Consider the following 22,978-nt stretch of genomic DNA (forward strand, 5'->3'; position numbering starts at 1 on the left):
TTTTCCAGAAAGACTGAGAGAGTTCGGGCTCTACGGTAGCTAAATTTCTAGCTGGCGGCAATAAATTTAAATAAATATACGATTACGCGTGCGTATTAAGTTGCTTCGGGCCAACGATGCCAGCGAGTCGAGTCCCGGGTCAAGCACAATGGGTGTGATCGCTATGGATCTGTGCAAAAATAAAAGGGTAACGAGTTGAATTTTGGAAAAACAAACATCAATATAAGTTTTCAATGATTCTCTTCATTCAAAACTTTATGAATAAAATTAACTAAAAAGAAGAAAAATGTTTGGGTTGTTTAAACGTTTATATTTTATTAGTTTACTTTAAAGTATCATATAATAACAAATTTTGTAATTTTCATTAAACTTTAACTGACTGAAAATAAAAACAAGTGTTGACAAGTTTTTTATTGATTTCGAATTTAAGTAGATTTATTTTTAAGCCAATTTTGGCCGGCCGATGCCACGGTTTCCAGTTCCAAAAGTGGTGCCTATTTTGTATCTAGAACAATGCCAATGCCTTCCCTTCCCGTCCGCTGATGCTGACGTCCCTCTCTGCTATCCCGTCCTGCTCTGGACAGCCGCTCTTCCTCTTCCTCCGGCGGGCCGCTCGTGGCTCGTTATCTGCTGACTTCTAATTCAGCCACAATAAATCAATGCAACGTGCTGCAGCGGCGAACAGTGGCAACATTTTGCGGCGCAAATGTGTAAGTGGAGTTGATGAGCGTGTGCCCAGGGGCAGAGGCGGCGGTGGGGTAAGTGGGCGTGGCCGGCCACACGACAAAACCCAAAGCGCACACACACAAAAAGTTCTCGCCCCGCTCGACTAATCGAAATTTGTTGGGCATTTGTGCTCATTTTTTATGCCGCCTTGTTGCCGATTTTATTCGCTTTTAATTGGCCATAATAAAAATTTATTGGCCCTAACTTGTTAATGGTTCGTTAATGTTGCGAACTTTTCACTCCAAATCGCTGCTAGCCGTGCATACGCAATGTATTTTAATATTATTACAATATCCAGGTGGGTTGCCAAAGGTAGCGAACGCAATTAATTGAAACCCCAGCCGATTAATTAATTTCGAATATTGTCATAACCATAGGAATAACACAAACAAAACTAACGTTCTTTTATTAGCTGACGCAAATTGAAAATAATATTTTACTTCCTTTTTTTGGGAACATAATTTAAAACAAGAAGTATAATTTTAAAAACTATGAAATTTTTAAAAAAAGATTTTTTAGCTTAAAAATAATTGCGTAAAACTTGTTTTTTGTTGAAAATTGTATTAAAATTATTATCAATTACTAACACAGGGTATTATTTTTGTCACATTTCCTTAGCTTGTTTTTTGCGGTCATAAACATAATTTGGAATCGATTAGCTAAAAAACTAAAATATACTAATTGATTACAATTGAAAAAGTTCATAACTGAAGACAAAAGCAATATTTATGCATAATTGAAATCGTTAATTTTTTCACAAATTCAGGGCAATTATTCAAGCAGATAAGCTGTCAATCGAAACTAATTAAAATGAAATGAGAAATTTAATTTTACTCAAATTTCAAACCCATTAAAATAAAGTTCGAACAAAAAAGGGCTGCTATAAAAACGTATTTTCCATTTTATATTTTACTGAAAAGTTGTTTGGTCTATGCCGTTTTTTAATTAAAATGCGTTAATGTTTGTTTAAGAAAAGATCCTAATTATCCAACTTATTTTAATTACAGACTTGCATTTGTTTATGTTTTAATGAGAGTGACGTTTTATCTTACTTAAAGTTCAGTGGCTGTATTTAAGTGCACTCAAATCTTTAACAGCCCAAAGGCAATAATCATCAGACACTAGTTTTGTGTGGTTGTATTGCTTTTATTTTTTTTGTTTCTGAACAAGGAAACCTGCAGCCGAGGGTTCGACTTTCAATTTCAGTCAGACATATGTTCCCAACACGTCCCCCTTTCTTAAAGTTTTCTTTGCGCTCCAACTTTACTACCTCGTTTATTGGTTTGGCCCCCACTTTCAGCAGACAAGCATCGATGTGCATTCGAGTCCTTTGTTGTCACATTTGGCACGAGTCTTGGCCACGGATCATCAGGTGCACAAATGTATCCCAGCTCCGCTTGCCAATTGTTGTTCAGCTTGTGTTGTTGGCCATGATTGGTTTTTATTGTTGCCGTTGTCGACACACGAACACCTTTTGCCACCGACACAGAGACACTGAGACAGGGTCTCCACTGAAAGGGAGACGACAGGTCAGCGGGAAGAGGAAGAGGGGTATCCCGGGAGCCGTCGACATGCAAGCTGCTTTGCATAAGAACCGGTTCCCCTCGTGGATTTAACGTTTTTCTCTTGTTTTCGCTGCGTTTTAAATTGATTGGAGGATTTAATTTCAGTGGCAGCTGCCGTCGCTACCGAAGCTGAACAAATGTCGGGTGTTGAACACCTTTTTGGTTTTTTTTTTTTTTGGGTCTGGTCAGGCCTCTGCACTAAATTACCGTAAAAATGCGATCCCTCTTCTCATGAGATCAATTTTGTATTTTTTTTATAATTTTGCACATGTTGTGTAATACGAAATGATGGATGAAATGCTTGCCAAAGTGTGGTATATCATATTACTTAAGGCTGGGTTAATGACAGATCTGGCTCAGTAAGGAATAATGCATTAAGTGGTAATATTTTAAAAACTATCGGTAAAACAAGCATTTATAAATTATTGGAATTCCATTTGGAGTGCAGTCGTTTCAACAAACTTTTAAAGAAAGAATTTTAAAAATGCTATAGAAACGAAACAATGCCTGCTAATTTACTTTCACCACTTTTTACATATGTACTTACACTTTTCCCCAAGTGAAAACCACAATGAGAAAAGTCGAGAAAAAAATTACGGTTCAATTTGTGCATTTTATTGTCATGAATCATTTGGATTATTATGAATAACTTTTGAGTGGCAGTTGCAGCTTTTTGCGTGCTGAAATTAATTAAGTCTGCAATGCCATGACAACTGCAGCAGAGCGAGCGGGAGGGCAGATGGCGGTGGAGGGAGACAGAGACATAACACACCCTGTCGGCGCGTCATATCCCCCACCCTTTCACCCCAACTGACCCTCTCGCTCGCTCCTTTCAGTCACCCACACAATTTGCAGTTAGTCTGTCCTCGGTTTTTTTTTAAGTCTGTTCCATTGTTGGGGTTCTGCTTAAATATGAATTGTGTTGCTGTTTTTTAAGGTACTGGCGGACGTACATACGTCGGCGTCGAAAGCGGAAAAGCGCTACAGCGAATAACGAAAAGTACAAAGTTTGTGTAAGTGTAATATTTATAATATATACCTAAAACGACTATAATTTGTGTGGAATATGTGTACTTTTAAAGTATTACACCTGAAAAAACAACTGCAAATTAAAGTGGGCGCATTGGCACACGCACACAAGGAAAAACCGACCAGTGTGACCGTTTTGGCGTTCGGTATCTTTTCTTTATCTATGGTTGTCAACTACTTAAAAAAAATTTCGACCAACCTTAGTTTAAAATATTTTGATAAGTGATTTACGTGAAATTTTACTGGAATCGTGGAAAACATAAAGCCCGGGTCCAGAACCCACCACTGAAAAACGTATACTTGTAATGCCTAAGGCCAACTTGCGCGGACACAGTTGTCAACTGAGTTTTCCATGTTTTTTTTTTTTTTTTGTTCTGGCTACCCTTAAAAGTATTTAATTGGTACTTCGAAAAGTATCAGAAACTCAGATGGCAACTCTTTTCGTGTGAAAAGGTTATTGACCAATTTCAAACTTATTGTCAACATAATAAAATAAATCTTTTCCGTTCGTGTAATTCAGCTCCTGAAACGTTAAACACAATCAAACTAAGAAATCCCAAGCTTGGACAAAAAAGGAAAGGATATATATTGAAGTAAAGTATACAAAACCGAGCGAGTGAGCATTTAAGAGGGAAAGCGAAAGCGAAGCGATGGCCAGCGAGGATGTGCAGATCATCAGCGTCATCGATGCCAATGGGCAGAGTTTACCGCTGCACGGCAACAGTTTGGGCGGTCCCTTGGGTCCGCCCGTCAAACAGATGCGTCCCGATGACGCCGAGATCTGCGAGCTGGCGGCTAAAATGAAGGAGCAACATAAGCAACAGGCATCCCGTCAGGCGGCCCTGCAACACTCGAATGGAGGCAGCAATGGAGCCGCCGGCGGTAACATGCAGCCTCCAATCACAAATGGCAATGGTCAGACCAACATCATGAGCTACCTAACCCGACACCAAAAACTACCCAATGGCACCATGCGGGTGGTGCCCGCTTTGGCCCCGAATGGTCGATCGAACGGAGCCATCAGCGATTCGGGATCGGATAAGAAGTCCTCAGCGGGATCCTGTGACGAGGAATCCATCAACGGGCACTTTGGCTGGGCGCAGTTCGGCAAGGTGTCGATACCCTACATCTTCAGGCAGTCGGAGAAGTACTGCTCCGTGCGGATGATCGAGCTGAAGCTGCTGGGAAAATACCTCAACGGCCTGCACCCGGACATCTACTCCAGTTGCACCGGCGTTCGAAGCTTTTACATCACCGACGCCGAGGCGCGTCTCTTTATAGAGATTAATCACAAGCACTGCGATGGGGAATTCGGTCGGGACATATTCAACCAGAAGGACCTGGTGGTAAGACTGAGCGATGCCTCCGAATTCTATCAGTTCCTTGACACCTGCTACTGCAAATTGGTGTCGGGTAGCAAGACCTCTTCGGAGAAATGTGGATTCATTTGCATCAACAAGGAGTCCGTGGTGCCCTACACAGTGCACAATAACCAGCAGGTTGTGCCGCTCTTCTACTTCGAAGGCGAAACTGAGAATTTGAAGACCAAGGCGGAGTTGCTCAATGGCTGGGATTTGGCCTATTTAAAGTTCGTCTGCAAGGTGCAGGGCATTCGCAACGAGCTCTTCTCCAGCGAAAACGTCCCCGTGATATCGCTGACTGACATCAAGAGTTACTTCCCCAACGTCACCTTCGAGGATTATTGGCCCAGCAAGCTGGTGGACTCGAATTTGCTGATTGGCAACCGGGCGAATGTCAACAACTCTGTCAACTGGACCCGTCAACCACCGGCGCCACCACCGAAGGTAACGAATACGGGATCATCCGGAACATCGGGCTCTTCGTCCTCCTCGAGCGGTGGCAACGGCTTGGGCCAGAACTCAAGTTCATCCTCGAATTCGGCGAGCGGCCAACAGGTGTCCTCGAAGTCACAACAGCTACAACAACACGCTTCGGCGATAGCTGCGGCTACCGCGCAGCAACAACATATTATGAAGCAGCGCGCAGCCGCAGCAGCTGCCGCAGGCGCCGCCCACGGGGTGGCAAATGCGCCCAACACTTTTAAGGAAGCTACGGTGGAGGCCTTCAATACCCAAGCGGCGACAGAGGCATTGCTGCAGCAGTCGCAGAACACCTTTCTTTTAATAATGGATTTATCACATCGTTATAATCACACCTTAACACCAAACCTTTTACCGTAAAATGATGGGAGGATCCTGTAAATATAATATCTACGAATAAGTAATACTTTTTATGTAAATTTCAATGACATTTTTGAATGAAAAAAAAAAAAGTTTAATTTGATTTCTTCCAAGATTAAAAGAATCTTTTTTCAGAGCACACCCCTTAATAAGGCCCTGTAGTAATATTGTAAAACTACATATTTGATCGATTTGGCTAATACTGGACTTATTTATCAAATTAGGTCACAACTTAGAACTCTATTTAAAACCAAGTTTTTTTGCTACCATCGATAAGGGAGAGCTAAGATTGAATTTTGCAGCTCAAGAAACTTAAAAATTCTAAGCGTTCAGAAACGGAATGGGGGTATTTTTGTTACTGTACAGAGGGTTTTCTCTAGAGAGTGCATGACCATGTTTTTTTGGCCTCGCTTGTACACAAACTTACATGCTGGGCCATATACACATACATATGTATGTGGTTAAAATATCGGGAATACTGGTTTACAGAGAATAAAAATAAAATAATATAAAAAATTTAACATACATATTAGGTAATAAATATCTTTAAGCCGTTTGTTGCTTGTTAGAAGGCTTAAAATGTATGTAGTGACTATATAATTTTCCAGGGTATAAACACTACGTATTAAAACTATTACTTTCTGCTTATACTTGAGCATATTTTTCGCTTTCATCGAAGGCTGTCTGCCACAGGGACTAACTGGGACCAAAGGGGAGGGAAATTCAGACAGACTCGTGACCAGGACGAGGAATCAAGCCAAGCCGAAAGTCAAGCTGGCCCACAGCACATGGCCAGGTCGGCACAAATATGGTTTTTATGCCGGGTCATAAATGTCAATTCCCAATGCATGTTTGCCACTATTTAGATTCCGGTTTTACCATTCCTCACTATGGTTTTTTGTTGTATTTTTGTATTTTTATAGTTTACGGTCAGTCCCAGGTTTGTTGAACTTTGCAATTGCTGAGTCATTTGGTCTGTCGCGTGCCTCTGGCTCTGTAAAATGGGGTGAGGAAGCGGTTACAATTGTGGGCGTGCCTGTGGTTAGTCAGCCCATATGTGTGTGTGTGAGTGTCCTTGAGGGGGTGCGGTGGCAAAGGGGGAGAGCGAGTGGTAGTGGAAATCGGGAAGTGGGAAGTGGGCAGGCGAATGCACACAATCGAGGAAAGGAAAAGTGTTTGTCTGGCTGCCAGGAATCGGTTTGGGTCCAAAGCTGATGATAATGAGAACAAAAGAGCTTTTGTCGGGGTTGGTTATGGCTTTTCGAAATAATTGAATAATTGCTGCATGAAGAAAATTGAGGAAAAAGTATTTTGTTACTCATGGCGAAATGATTGCATGTTGGGTTTTTGATATGTGCTGCACCCAAAGATTTTAACAATCAGACAGTCATAAATTACTGAAAACTTCTTGTAAATATACTTCAGATAAAAATCATTCTTGCCATAAATATGAACTTATTTTACAACGTAATAATAACAATGAGTTTTGTATGTATCAACGAGGAAGGGTTACAACAGGATCAGGAAGTTTTACCTTTAATTTTTGTATTTTGATTGAGTCCAACGCGTCGCAGCGTTATAAATTAAGTGGAAATGAAGTGAGCACTTGAATTTCAATTGGAGTGGTCTCGGCAGAGCAAAACTCAAGCCCAAAACTCGACATCAAACCAAAGCTTACGACCAGAAACCAACCCCCAAGGGAGTAAAATACAATTCCTGGCCGAATTTCGAGCTATAAATAAGAAGCACAACAACAAGACGAACAGAAAGAATACATTATTCCCCACATTATTCCACTTTTTGCGGTTGCTGGAGAAAGGGTTCTTGTTGCTGGCCCCTGAAATTGTTTGACTAATGATTATTTAAGTGAATTACCATTAAGAGCTCCGTTTCTCAGCTTCTCTCCGGGCAATTTGGCCTGGAGTGTAATTGTATAATTGTTGACGAATGTTTTAGCATTGTTTCTCGCCTCTCCTTTTTGCCTGTTCTCTGGCTTTATTAATATTAATAAAGTTGATTAAAAGGCTTACACAGAAAACTAAACAAAGACACTTATGTATATTCTCAAATACTTTTAAGTGTTTGCTTACGGTTCGTTTTAAGTGCAACTTGTTATAATCCTATTATTTTGTCAGAAATCTCAGAAAACATTATTAGGTAGAAGCTAATTAAATGAGTTGTAAAGCCATTTATTTGTTTGATGTACAATTTAGCAAGTCTGTTTTATTTATAGTTAAAAATTTAACAGTTTTCCACTAATTTCCTATACTTTACAATGCCGGTTCATTCAACGCTTTTAGTATTGCTAATACTAATGCTTTTAATAATACTTAGAGGAGTTTCTTTATCAAAACAAAGCTCTTTATAAAGCAGTCGGCTTCTCAGAAACCAAATTCCTTGCCACAACGGACCAATGCCTGATAAATGCATGAGTGATGACCAGTTTTAAACTTGGAGCTTGGTCGGCTTTCAGATTGCCAGCCCGAGTGCAACTTCCCATAAACAGGCGTCGCTAAAGCGATTTGCCTCGGTTGCAAGTTGAGCTTCCCCACGGAACTCCCCGTTCCCAGGCCTCTGAGGCAAGTGAGGCAAGTGCCGCCCAAGTCGGGCGTAGCATGTGGCACAAAGTTGTCAGGGAGTTGGGCGAGATAAGCACAAATTAGTGGTAAATTAAGGCATCAGCATTGCTTATCCACTCGGTGCATTGCAAAAGGATTCTATTGATTTCTACACTCGAATTCTAATTCCCTTTCTTATTTTGAAATAAAGGAATTCTAGTTTGGATTGGTTTTTCTTTTCCCGCATATTTTTAAAAGAACTCCTTAGAGTTTAATTTTCTGTCTTAACTTTTCAAGCAATACTTAGGATGATAAGGTAAACAATGCCATATTCTTGGTAGTCTGTGATTAGTTTAAGCTCACTTTTTGCCTGTGTAGATTCGCAACAAAACATGACAAACTCCAGGGAACGTGGCAGTGTCTCTCTGTGAAATCCCCAATCGCAATCCCAGTCCACTGACCGCAGACCAAGTTTGATGGACGTGCACTCAACACTTTCGCCCAGCTGACATTTACACTAATAACCCCCTTTACAACCCAGTTACACCTATACAACACCCCCCGCCCCTTTGAGGCCACACCCCCAGAGGCAATCCTGTGTGGCTTATCAGTTTTCAATCACATTTTGACTCGAATTTTGGTACATTTTGTGTGTGTTTGCCTGGCCATAAATCAACAAGACGCCCGATAATCCTCAATTCACGGCTGCCACTTCACGTGGAGAGTTGAAAGTGAGAAGGAGACGGAGAGGGGGGAAATAGGCACCTTACCCCCAAAATAGATAAACATTGACAGCTTGACATGTGTTCAAATACCAAATCCATCCCCTTTTCGAAAAGGAAAAGTCCTTCCACGGATCGAAAACGTGTTTTAATTTTTATTGTTCTGCGGTTCAAGGTTGATCTATTTTTTTTATTGCTGGGGAAAAGAGCAGCTGATGAAAAATCGAGAATAAATGGGGGAAAACACCTAGGGGTTCGTTACTCCTTGCCACGTGTCATGAAAATCTGTTTTTCGTTTTTTCCCTAAAAATATGCTTATAAAATTGTTAGAAGTTTTATAACATTTATAATGTACTGTTCTATACATAAAATAAAACCATAAAAATCATTTAATATTCTTGAATGAAAAATTTAGTTTTGTAAAAAAAAATATTAAACAAGATTTGGCAATTTAAAGTACGATTTAAAATTGAATTCAATCAAGTGAAAACCCAATAGGAAACTGCTGACAAATTCAACGGGCAATTACCGAGCCATTAACCGGTGATGTAACCACTCATCGGCTTCGTTACTTCAGTTCAAACACAAGCACACATCAACTTTCACAGAGGACCTTGGCACAAGACAGGACTCTGCCTCGAAGACCATAATAAAGTAATAAAATAGAGGGAGCAGAGTAAGAAAGGCGAAAGAAAGGTAAATGCCGGCGAGGCCAACTAAAGAGCCGCAAATGCTGTCTGCTGTTGCCTTGCCTCGCTCCATGTCCTTCTGTCTAATTTATCATCAAACCGGGCCAGGACAAAAGGATAAAGGACATGCGGCGGTGTAGTGACCATGGAACCAGCTGGCTTCCTGACCAAACCGACGGAACACAAAACACAGCGCTCAACTGAAACCTGCGGGTGTTTCTGGCTGCAGGTATATGTGCCAGGGTTTATGACTAAATTGAAACAGGTTGAGCTGAGATGAGACAGGTGAGAGGACCTCAAAAAGGAACTAGAAGTTTTTTTTGTGGTTAAATGTGGCATAGAAAGGTGGGTGAAGAATGGGATCAGTAGCGTACAAAAATTAAATATGAACTAGTATTTGACAACAACTAATAAGTTCAAAATATTACGTGGATATTTTAATATTTTTTTTAATAAGTTAAACTGAAGTTTTTAGATTCCACTTTAAGTTCTTGTTTCAGCGATCACTACCATGTAATTAAATCTGTGTCGGCATGTTTTGTTAGAAGAATCAGTAGAGGCGCCTCGAATTCTTGCTTCTTCGAACGGGAAACTCTTCTTCTGGAAGAAGACCCTCCTCCGCTAGGTCTTGTCAATCATTTGACTTCTTCACTTGAACCGATATCTGTTTACACAACACACTCGCACACATTCCGAGATCAAAGCGACCACTTGAACACTTAACCCAAGGCGAGCCCCGGATAAGCCCGAATCCCGACTCCGACTCCGACTAAGGACTCTCGACTGCCCTAAGGCTTATCTCACTTACAAGTAATTGTAATATTATCCCTAATAAGCAAAAGATTGATAGCATTCCAGGGAAGGCCCATAAAAAGGGGAAATGGTGGGTGGGGGTCTGGGGAATTATTAGGAGCGTCCGAGGAGCGGGTCTCACTCGACACCGGCTTGAAAGGACACAAAGGATGGCCGGCCGGCTATCTGCTTACTCTTCTCATCATCACTCGAGTAAACAATGTCATAAAATCATCAATCAAACCGGAGCGCTCCTCCCTATCTTTTTCCCGTTTCAATCTCTGCCTCCTCGGGTTGTTTTCTTGGCCTTATAGCCTCTTTTTTGTATTGGCCCTTTGTGCGGGCCCTAAACTGTCTAAGCAAACAACAACACAAACTGGACACGCGTCCGGATTTGGTTTTGCCTGGGATTACCCATGCCCCTTATTTATATACCTACATATACATCCCTCCCTTTTTGTATGTCTGGGCCTGTTAATACAATTAAGTGTTAAATTTGTAGCTGCCTCTTTCTGGGGTTTTTTGTAAGACGGGGCAAATTGTTTTATGGGCGTGCCGCTATTTACATTATAAGTAGATATGGTCAGGATATTTTCTTGCGGCATTTCTTAATGGGAAATCCGGGGGCAAGATGGCAATCACCTTAGGACACAAAATGCAAAGGTGCTCCATAAAGTGGCTGAGTTTATTCACAGATGTGTGACTATGGTATCTTGTTAATAAGGTGTTAAAGTTTTATTCTTGATAGCTAGTCCTATTTTTTTTTTTTTGAAGCAAAAATATCAGTTTTGGAACTATAATGTTTATTAAACAAAATAAGTCATTAATATTGTTTACCAATCCAAGCACATTACCAACATCAAGGTTTTCAACCCAATGTTTGGGTTGGTAAACAACACCATTAGTATTTCTACCTACTAATTTCTACATATCCCTTAACACTACCCCAGAGATACCTGCTTATCAGTAGAGGTCATAAAACTAAAGGACAAACAATTTGGTTGGTCATGTTCATTCTTGACGCTGCCTGTTGAAATTGTTTTTTCTGATTTCTTATAAGAATTTAATGAGATCTATTTAACAAAAGTGAAATAGAAATTGGCAAAAAAAATCCCAATAATGGCTTGAATTTCTATTAAAACTATTCTTTTATTTTGACTGAAAGATCCATCTTCTTCAATCGTATCATTATTCCCTCATTATCCATGATCTACGCCCACTTACACGTTTCCGTAATACCACCAACTGCCAATCGGCTTTAATCTTTTGGAGTTGCCACCATTTTGCTAGCTTATTAACCATCCATCATTCGCTAAGATTTGGTCGTAATATTCGGTTGCCTTTTAATCATTATGCACTTTTTTTTCTCCTTAATACTGAAGCTGGTTTCGAACTCATTTTGAACTGCCTGCAACCTCGAACCGCTTCTCCTCATCAAACAAATCCATTCAAACTTGGGCTGTTAGAACTCTGCTAAGAACGTATAAGACGGCGGTTGCACCAAAATTCCACTAGAGGGCGCCAGTTCGTGCGGTTTCGGGTGAAGTCGTTTTGGCATCGGATTAACTTCCGAAGTAACAAAATAATTAGTAAGAAAATTAAACGAATTTTGAAGTAATATTTATACTTGATTTTGGTTTTATGCTTTATGTTATTCGCTAGATATTTTACTTTTTTTAAGAAACCCGTTTTGTTGTTTAAAATGTACTAAAATATGTAAATAAACAAATTTGTGTCTAAAAACTATTACTATAGTTTCGAAAAAAACTTTCTAATGGCATACCTTTTTTATATTATGACCATTCGCTTTTCAAAAACGATGATATTTTTCTAACCGGAAACTAGATTTGTTCGCGAAGTAAGACCAACCAATCAGGAGGTTACTTCCGTGCAACATGAGCTCCTGCAACATGTTTGCGGCAACATGTTCGTGGTCGTTTGACATTTCGGCTGGGACCGAAAAAACGCCACAGCGAATGTATCTCATAGATACGTTCAGTCTTTTTCGACGCGAGTATTGTAACGGATCGCAGGTCACGGACGCTTGGATTAACGGTACTGTTGCCCTCAGTGTCAGCTGTGAGTGAGTGTGCGTGTGTGTGACCGGTCAACAACAAAAATAATTAACAACAAATAAAACATCCACTAAACCCCGAAAAAAAAACCATCTCGTGCATGAGTGGTTAAAAAAAGTGCATAAGTGTAACAGTTGAGAGTTCGAAAAAGCCATTTTCGAAACGATATCAATGGAAATATGATCGAAGACAGCTGATAAACAGCCTGCAAAACAGCATTTAACCAAAACAAAGCGATCTTAATAAATTCTGTGGTATAATAAGTCGTTTATTTGAGAAGAAGAAAAGATCAAAACCCCCGAAAAATTCTTAAAAGTAAGTGCATTCAAGTCAGCCCGAATAATTAAACAATATCAATCAAAATATTTATGCAAAAAAAAAGAAACAATGCGCAAAAGAAAAAGACTTGAATAAATAAACAAATATATTGTACTAAGATAAACAAAAATGAGGGTAAACGCCACGCCCCCACAAGTTACCGCCCACCTCCATGGGCTATCCCTTTTTCACTCCCGTTTTTGGGTCAGCAAATGGAACCAATTCATTTTTTGTTTTGGGTTTCCCTTTGTTTTGTTTATTTTTTTGTAAGCGCGCGAGATTTTCCACACAATTTTTTGCGTTGTTTTTGGCATATTTGTTTATGCGTTGGCAAGTTTCGCTTTTTGCTTTTGTGTGGGTGGGAAAATGGGTTTAAAATTTGGCAAATCCTTTGCGGGAATATATCAAACAACTGCCAATGGATTTAAATAAATTTACAACTGTCCAAATGGTTTAATCTCAGCAAGCGTTTGGATGGAGGATGCTTAAATCAGAAGCTTTAATTTACTTTTCTCGAGTGATAAGAATGATCTGTTTGAATTGATAATCAACAAAGTCTTTGTAGTTATTTGAGGATTATTCTTTTGAAAGCATATTTGATAACGTTAACATAGTTAGGCTTACAATAAAAACCTATGATTTTATGGAAAGATATTAATGACTTTTAAAACGGTTTTCATTACCAAAAGATAAATAAAAATATTAATTATCACCAGAACTAGTTTTTCATTTCTTTCTAAAAAACGAACTCCTTTGGGACATTTTATTATCAACAAAAGTAAGTGTGTGTGAACTCAGTACAAAGCTCACGGAAAATCCTCCACACACTTGCACTCCCGAGGCATTGAGATGTTGATCCAGTCACGTGAGATGCCAGCTCTAAACCTCTAGTTTTTTCCCTCCATTTCCCTTTAGCGCTTTTCCACAAAACACCCGCATGCACTTAAAGTTCCCCGAAGAGCGGAGAAGAAAAATAAAGCTTAATCCTCAGACGTTGATCACTCTTTTTGGAGTTGTTGTTCTGCTTTTGAGTGCCTTAAAGACACAGAGATTGACCTTTTCGCCAGCCAAACAAATCCAACATTTGTAAAACACCAAGTTAAAGTCCCCGAAACAAAACGTAAATACGTATATCAGCCCAAATACAGTCCAATTGTCAGCGATTTAGGGGACGAAGAGGTGTGCGCCCTATTAGCCCCCCCCAATAAAAATTAACTCAGGTTAAAGACGGGCGAAAATCCCGGCAAAGACATAAATCTTCGAACAGGCCGCAAAGTCAAATGAAAATAGCACAAACAGAAATATTTTCATTAAGAGTGTGGAAAATATTCACCAGAGAAACCAGGGAGAGAAGGGAGAATCAACATACATCAATCTGTCAGTGGGGCCTGTCAGCTGTTTTAAGCACCCACAAAGTGCTGCTGGCCCCAAAAAAATAAAAACCAGAAGTTGGAGACGTCGGGCAGACATTCAATAAAGATTGAACCAGCAAAAGAAGCCAAGAAAGATAAAGCAGAGCGGTGAAAACCCTAAATGTAAATGTGAACTTTTTTAAAATGCATTTTTCGTGGGCCCCCATAAAAAAATTTTACTCTTACTCTCGCTTGTTGTTTGGTTATTGGGTAAACTTTTTCCTGGTTTTTGTTTTATGTTTTTGGTTTTTTTGCTTAGCCACGCGCAAAACGTGCGCCAATCAATTCCAAACAGAACTCAAGAAATACACAAAACACTCGTAGAAAAAAACCCTTAACCGTGTGAACATTTTTTCACTCCCACGGCAAACAAATTAAAGCAAAGTCGAGAGAAAAAGAGCCCGTCAAAGTCGTGTTAAAATTAGAGACAAAAGCAATTTGTCTTTGTGCAATACTTATACTCGAAGATGTATCTTGCAGATACATTTACATCTGAGCAGAGGGCCGATGGTCTATTAAGCGAACGTGTTGATTGATTTTTATTTTCGGGCATTACACAGAAATCGACACAGGGCTCGAAATTGTGTGTTCCCATTCCCATTGCGGTTTTTGTTAATGAAAATTCCCCGCTGCTTTCGGAAAGAAAATCCCTAGATGGAAAAAGGAAGGGGCTGCTAAATCATTCAACACTTCAGCGTTCGCATCTCCAGTTGATTCTATTAATTACGGAACCGAACTCAAGTGCGGATTTGTCCTGGCATCTATGACTTGTTAAGCAGTCTCGTCTCGATGAGAGTGGTTTGAATGCACTACTAATCGTAAACAACATTTTAGAACAAAAAATCACAAAAAGAATGCCACCCGTCAAATACAAATTATATTTAATCGAGTATCATAAAAATATTTTCCAGAAATTTGTAAAGTTTACATTTCATTCAATAAACCATTTTAGAGTTTGATAATGAATTGATATTAGGGCTCCGATAAACATTTAACCGAACTATTAGAAATCAATTTAAGCACATTCAGCTTATCTCGTAATCTTTTTGGAGAACGTAAAAGTTTTTGAAATGTCCTTTTTCTATTTTTCTTCCTTTCTCTCCATACTTTTTGTCAACACCTTGGCAAATAGATTTCAGTGTCGGACGAGCACTTAGAACGCTGCTTTAGCTGCTGATTTCCACTGGTTGCCACTGCCACTTGCCAGACCTAAAATTGATTGATTTTATTTGCACGAAATGAAAAAAGAAAACTTCAACCCACTTCTTCCCGGCGTTTCTTTCCCCCAAAAATTTTCGACGCGTTTGCGGTTCGTGAAAGGGGAATATAAAGTTGGGTGAGGTGTCTGTAACTGACATTTTGTGGCCAACTCATTTGCACAGTTTGAATTTTGGGCTTCCTCCTGTCAGCTAGCTTAGTCTATGAAAATACATTTTTTTTTGTTTTGGTATGGGTACAGTGTAAGCTAAACTCTGACTGTGCTGCGGATACCGTCTGGCCAAAAAAGTAAATTCCTCATCATTTATGGGCCGAATATTGCTTTACATTTCCTTTGCCCCCGTTTTCCTGCGGTTTCTCGCCTGCATTATCGATGAGTGGGTTTTTCATTTGCAGGAAAACTCACCTCAAAGCACTCGGCATAGTTGTGACTCCATTTTCATTTCACATTTCCTGGCTGCAGCTGTGAGAAGCAAAAATTGTCATGAATAAATGATGGCCAAGACGATGATGACGATGGCGACGATGTTACAGGCCAGAAAGTGAAGACACACAAAAATATATTTTACACAGTAAAATCGTATTTTCCTTGGCTCTGTTTTCCGTTTTTCTGCAAATTTATGGCATATTCCCAATTGAGATGACCTAGGCCCTAGATAAATAAAACCTTTGTTACGTGCTCTCCGGAAAATTTGTTAAGAAATTTCTCAACCTCTTGGATTTCTTACCGGCAATTAATTTGAGCTTCCAACTCTCCATGGAAATTCGGTTGAAATTTGTTATAAATATTAAACTCAAAAATTCAATGAAAAATTGATGCAAAAAGTAGCCTGGTCCGGAATTGATTGAAATTGACCTAATGTACCTAAATATTTCTGTTGGCTGTTTTCCATATTTGGGGAAAGTGAAGAAACTGCATTTGGTAAGGTAATATTAGATTTCATTAGTCACCTATTCGGAAGTAATCAAGAAGCAGTTTCAGCTTTATTGTTACCTTAAATTAATTTAAAAGTACATATTCACACATCTGTGTTAGCAGTAACAATTTTAATTAAAATAAACAAAAAAGTAAGCCCGTGCTTAAAAATGCTTTTCACATTTTAACACATTGTTTCATTACACACTTATTTCCACCATATTTACTCTGCCTTATGGACTTTAACCAATTGACATCTATAGCCCGTGTGAAAATTACCATATCATGAATATTTTATGGATAAAAATATCTAAAACAAAGTGATCGATTTCATGTAAAGAATGGCAAAAAAATTACGAGATAAATTTATTTTGTCGGGGAATAATATTGCTTTTAAGCCCCAGTATTAAAAAGTGAACGTCAGCGAATTATATCAAACAAATGGAATTATATGAACGGGAAATATTTATGTGGCACAGAAAAAAACTTTTGCATTCACCGATTGATTGACAGTCAAATTAGCGGCAAACAAATGGCGAGAAGCCAAGGCAAATAATTTTAAAATTTATGCCATGTATATTTATATAGATGACATATATACACAGGGCGCATATATGGCATATCAATCAAATAAATAATGGCATTGTGTAAGGCAAATTACGGCAAATGGGCGATCCACTAGATGCAAATCAATATGTGCAGCGGGCAATCATTCAACTCGTTCGCTCGTCAGTCAATCAAACGGTGGAAATTAGTGGAGAAAAGGGGTGGTGACAGGGACGGATTTTCCAACAGCCTCAAGTGGCTGCTACGGGCATAAACAAGCCACTGGAAACTCTTTTCGCTTTTCGCTTTTCCGATTGTTCCTCTTTTTGAATTGGCGCCGGCGTCGTTGCAACCTAATTTCCCATTTATCGAACACTTTTCGGAACTGGCGCTATGGCAAATATGGCAATCATATGCTGAATGTTTACACGGTGGGCGGCGAAAGGGGGAGTGAATCGAAAAGGAGGCGCGCACGCATCATCACTCATACGTCACGTTGTCTGACTTGTATATCAATTTGGGCGGGCTGCAAAAGAGGCGCCTAATAAAAAATACAAATGAGAGAAGCCGTCGACCGAATCGGAAATGCTCTGGCATGATAGTAAAAATACAATTAAAATTTGGCTAATGGAAGTTCAATTAAAATGAACTCCATTTACTTTTTAAAGCAAAAGTTTCATTTTCAAAAAAATCAAATAGTAATACTGCAAAAAAGGTAGTAAATATTATTAATTTACTGCAATTCGGAGTTTTTCATCATAACTAACGTTATATTTTTTTCATAAAATGTTTGATCAGATATCCCAACAACCCATTCCCATAGCGTATTCCATAAAGATCCCGATGGTGGATGGGGCATCTGAAAGTACGTGCCTCATGCCTCATGTTTCATTCCTCATGCGCCATGCCTCGTGGCTCAATTCAATTGCAGGCCAATTGACGTTTGCATAAATATTCCCTTTCGGCTCAGTTTTTGCCTTTTTTATGGCTGCCCCTCGGCCAGAGTTTGCACAGTTTATAAATTCTGTAAGTTTGCCCCCACCACTTCACTTTTTTATGCTGCCTGTTGATTTTTTATGGCATTCGATGCGTGTTGCTCTTTAGCACAAAATAAACAAATTAAGGCGCACAAACTGCTTATTTTTGTTGTTTATAAATTTCAATTCATTTCGGTGCTGTTTTTGTTGTTCCCAGTTTATTGTTCGAACGGAGATTTCTCAAATGTTACCGAAGGGAAATTCTTCACCCGTGTTGTTTATGAAGTTTTGAAATAGATTTGGCAACGCGGCAAGTGGCCCTCCCACACGAACCTAATAAATTCTAAAAAAACACATTCCTCTTTGTTTCGTCTCGCAATAGAATTTTTGCTTTCCTCTATTTATCTATATATAAATACGTTTTGGTATTTATGGACCAGACTTATTAATTAATTCCCATCAACGTTATTCTTTCGGTTTTTATTTGGGCAATTTGATCTGCCTTCAATCAAGCCAAGTGGCTCAGTTGGTGAATCAAATTAAGTGGTGCTGTTATGGGTTAATTTTCATTAGCATTTGATGGTGGGTTTCTGTAATGAAGCTTTATAAATGGAATGTGATTTATGACTATTGATATGAGCAAAGCTTTTCGACAAATTTTGATGAATAAGGTTGGTTCCCAATTACTCTTGACCTTTAGTGAAATGCTCAATTTTAAATAATTACAAACTTAATCTGCCTACCCAAATTTGTATATTTCTTCGCTTGGTAATTTGAACATTTCTGCTCCCTCAGTTATTCCCACCTCATCAGCCGCTTGGCCAAAAACCGAAATTCAATTACCTCAATACGCTTCGGGTCATGAAATTGTAACCTGAGCTGAAGAAGCTTGGAAAATGTGCGATGAGCGAGGGAAAACCGAAAAAACAAAACATTTTTGGCATATGCTAGACTTTCAGTCGAAAAAGAGAGCGGGTATGGGGAAAGTCAATCACTCAAAAGGAATGGTAATTGATAACTTTTCAATTTTCAATGGCCAAGGGCAAAATGGTATGGAGCCGGAGACCCTGGTAACATTTCATTCCCCATAGAATTTTCACACATTTCTGTTACAGGGGACACAAAGCAGCTGAAAACTCAATGAACTACAATGGGAAAAGCGAAAGTTTTTCGAGTTTCACTCTCTTATTTTCCTCACTTGCAAGGCTTTTGCCATTGTCTTTTTGGACTTCTGATCATAATGACCATTTGTCAAAATGAAAAGTTCACATTGGTGTTTTTTATGGGCTTCCAACAATGTTCTCATTGAGCAAAAATAAGACTTGAATTTTTATTGGTAAACTTTACAATCTAATTACTGGTGGCTAGTGCACTTGTGGGACTTGGTTCCCTTGGGATCTGGTATCGCTCTACTCGTTCCTTGGATTACATTTTTCCGTCACTTAACGACAGAATTATGCAAATGAGGCGGCCAAAATAAAGAAACACGTAGGTGGGGCTAGGTTAAAGATATGTTTTTCAGATAAGACAATATGCAAAAAAGAAATGGGAACAATGCTTTAAAAAATTTAACTAAATGCATCTTTAAGTTTTTTCTTTTAAGAATATTTTAAGAATATTTTAAATATTTTGTAGCTGCTAAAGATTTTAAGCCGAAAAACCCCAATACTTTTTGGACCTCTTTAAGAACAAACCCCTTAAAAATGAGGACCTTATTGCTACTTTCGCCACCATTTGAGGTCACTAAGGACCAAGGTATCGCTGACAGGGTGACATACGAGCACCACTCTTCCAACCTGAGCCACCTGAACCACCAAAAAAAATGAACCCAAGCCACTGGAGGAAACCCAACAACAGGCTGGGGAGCCCTCGTCTCAGTCACTTGCGACAGTATCGCATTTGCTTTGAAATTAGTTTGCCAGCAACCGAAAAAAAAGAAATAAAAAAAGGCAAGAGAAAATGAGACGTGTGCGACGATGTTAGGGCTCCGTTTTGTGCACCTGTCGAGGAGGCGGGAAATCCACCTGCAAAAGTGGGAGGACTGTTGCCCATGGCAGTCGGTCCTTGTTGACTTGTTTACGGTGCCAGCGAACAGATACAAAGCGAGCGGATGGGAGGTACAGATGGAAGGATACAAAAGATACACGGATATGCAAGTCACATTATAGTCGGAGTCTAGTTGAAGTTTAGTTTAGTGGAATTGCCCAAGTTTACATCTGCATGCGAACACTTTCTGACAGTCATTCGAGGCTCTAATTTATTTGATTTTATTCTATCCGCACCATAAATGTCTTTTGCATTTGTCAATCAAAAAGTTTCAGTGACCCACATGAAATATATAAATAAAACTTCGTGACGGAGATTTGAGATAGATTTTTGTAGGCGAGGAGGCGTTATTGCTGACACATTGCCACCAATTTCCATCACCATTTGAGGACATTGATTGTTGGAGTGCATGCATGAGTTTTATTTTATTTTAAAAACTAAATGGTTATTTAATCTTCAGACTGAACGAGGTGTCTATGATTTAAATGAATTTCTAAAGTTCAAGCTGTGGGCATTTATAAAAATGTTTACTACTCTTGTCAGCTCAATATAAATTAAAAGTCAACAAAATATATGCAGATGAAAACTAACTAACACCAAGTTGACATCACCGCTTGCCAATTCAAAGAATTTCCATTCATGATCCTTTTGAGCTCCATCTTATCCTCCACTCAATCAGGGGGATTCATTCATCATCTGCTGCCTTATTCCAAGCCAATTGATCAACATTGCCCTTTCCTCACCGAGACCTTCAATTATCTATCAATTAGAGACACAGACGAAGAGTTGGGGAAAGGGAAAGCCCAGCCTTTCCATTTAGAACGGAAATTATTCATGACTTCCATGGAAAACCGAAAAACAAAGAGAGGCCAGAGAGAACCAGAAAAAAAATCAAATTCGAGAAGAAAGCAAAGAAGATAAATGACCAACAATTAGTTACACCTACGATGACAATCATTGAACGATTGGGGCGAGTGGTGGGTTTACCCATGGGTTCCAATTCGAATTCAAATTCCCCCAGTTCCTCGGCCAGACAATAGCCATAGTAATGAAAATTTAGCCGGCCCAAACACACAAAACCAGGCTTAATTGCTGAGGGGAGGGGAAATGAACTAAGGGAGCCCCCAAAAGTGCATGTGTAGTTTTGATTAGCGTCAGGTGCCGTGTCAATCGGCAATTTGTGGCCCGCCCCCCAAGGAAAATGGCATTTGAATGATGACAGCGAACCGGTGACTGGTAACTGGTAACAGGTAACAGATCACGGGCGGCAGCTGGCCCTCTTCCGCACTTGTTTTCCTGGGCTGGGCATATAGAACCACACACACCCTCTTCCCAAAAAATGTCTCTATTATGCCCGGCCAAACAAGCAAACAAATTGCTGCCTTCTGGTCTGTCGCTTATAGTGACTGACTCACACAGGCGTGTCTAGAGCAATAAATAATTATTTACATTCTCATTTTTTACGTTCTTTCATTGCAGCTATCAAGCGGAGCAGGAAGCCGATTGAATCAAAAATTGGACAGGAATCAACAACCAATATGTTTGGCCATCTCAATTTGCTGGCCGCTCTGTTTTTCATCGGCACACTGAAAGGTGAGTTAAATCAACTCAAATCATATACGCTTTTTCAGACATACACTAAAGAAAATTAGTTTTGCCGAGAGTTTTATAAAACAAAAGAACAGATGCCTGGCTATTTTTAAGTATTTGGCATCTAATACCATTTGTATTCTAAAGTCGAATAATTTAGATTTGGCTGAGCTTTACTCGCAAGCTACCTTATATATTCTCTTTGTGTATTCATCTTTCTAAAAGCTTTCCCATCCATGACCAAATGTTAGCCAATTATGCAGACTTCATTTGTCATCGTTTTGGCGAGTATTCAAATATGAAATTTCACACTCTGGCTGACATTTCCCCTGTCCCCAGATTTTCATGGGTGGGTAAGGGGGTTCTGTGACCGCAGCCTGGCGCCGGCTCCATGGCGTGCCTCATAAATTAATTTACACTTGAAACTGCCCAAGCCAAACAACAACAAAAGCTGCAATAACAACAGCAAAAATAAAAGTGTTTTGTTGCCGCAACAACAACGAATTCAACAGTGGCGAAATTGAATGCCTCAAACCACCCACGATGGGTCGAAATTGCGAAATTGCAGCCGGGAATTGGTAGAGGGAATTGGGTATCTTGAACAGGAATTTTACACTAGCTACGAGTAGGAGTACATTGAAATTGATAAGCAAATAGCATTATAATAATGGCCTTAAATAAGCGAAGCACATGTATCATCTGTGCAAACATAAATAACTTTCCACTTTTTTTCTAATAATAAACAAAGGATAAGACACCACATATGTTTGAAACAAATGAGACACACTCAATTGATTGATTATAAATATTAAAATACTTATTTTATTTATTTCCCCAAGAATACTAGCCTTGTCCTTACCAGTTCAACTTCATAAAAATATTATTTCAATAATTCTTTGTCTCTCTCTGTCTCATTTTCTGAAGTATTCAACCGTTTTAACCCCCACAAACTTAATGAAGTTTATTAACTTCCTGACCGCAATTCTGTTCAAGTTTTTGGCGTTCAGCCCCGCAATGGCCCCCTCCCCAAGCCCCCTCCCGCCGCCACTGTGGTCATTATCAGCTTGAGTGGGCAACGGGAGCCACGCGTCTGTTTAATTGAAATCGACGCTCGCTGCGCTTACTTTCTTCGCACATGAATTTGTTTATTAACAGTTCCCTAAAAAAGCGATAAAGAAGCTGGCTTTTCGGATGCCAAGGGGGGTTGGGGGAGCGCCAAGGGATGCCTGGTAAATTGCTCTGCGACGGCACTTTGTCGTCTGTCGTAATAATTCCGTTGCAATTGAAATAAATTAAATTGCATGCGGAGCCATTGTCAGCGATGTCGCCCGTTTTCGCCCGTTATTTGTGTGCGCTTTTGTCAAGCGGAATCGTCAGTGGGTACTGAATCCAGCATCGCCCAACCACCCAGGCCACCCATAACCTCCCATATCACCCTTGCCACCCAACTCTCTGGCATTTCGGCCCTATATGCAACCCCCCATCACGAATGCAGATGCATAAACCGCAGCGGCCCAAACCAAAACCCCGGCAAAGTCATCACATCTCTCGTGATGTGCACATGTCACTGCGGCATTTGTTTAATTAACAAAAACGCT

At 39.6% G+C, this 22,978-nt stretch overlaps 2 protein-coding genes across 3 annotated transcripts in view; both read left to right on the plus strand.

Moving 5' to 3' along the window:
* The first annotated feature begins 3,820 nt into the window (after positions 1 to 3,820).
* LOC122320867 lies at positions 3,821 to 5,536 on the plus strand. Its single transcript, XM_043209433.1, has one exon. It carries the CDS (start codon positions 3,971 to 3,973, stop codon positions 5,519 to 5,521), a length of 1,551 nt encoding a protein of 516 aa, XP_043065368.1. The 5' UTR covers positions 3,821 to 3,970; the 3' UTR covers positions 5,522 to 5,536.
* A 6,756-nt stretch (positions 5,537 to 12,292) lies between these two features.
* Positions 12,293 to 22,978, plus strand: part of LOC122320864 — a 74,711-nt gene continuing 64,025 nt past the window's right edge. For both annotated transcript variants that reach the window (XM_043209409.1, XM_043209410.1), the window contains exons 1-2: positions 12,293 to 12,672; positions 21,270 to 21,383. In XM_043209409.1, the coding sequence (XP_043065344.1) occupies positions 21,329 to 21,383 (55 nt within the window). In that variant the 5' untranslated portion in view covers positions 12,293 to 12,672; positions 21,270 to 21,328. The remainder of the gene's footprint in view (positions 12,673 to 21,269; positions 21,384 to 22,978) is intronic.

The sequence above is a fragment of the Drosophila ficusphila genome, unplaced genomic scaffold (assembly GCF_018152265.1).
Source record: "Drosophila ficusphila isolate 14025-0441.05 unplaced genomic scaffold, ASM1815226v1 contig_127, whole genome shotgun sequence".
Taxonomy (NCBI): Eukaryota; Metazoa; Arthropoda; class Insecta; order Diptera; family Drosophilidae; genus Drosophila; species Drosophila ficusphila.

Coding starts and splice junctions, on each gene's coding strand:
- LOC122320867 (XM_043209433.1), top strand. CDS start 3,971: ATGGCCAGCGAGGATGTGCAGATCATCAGCGTCATCGATGCCAATGGG.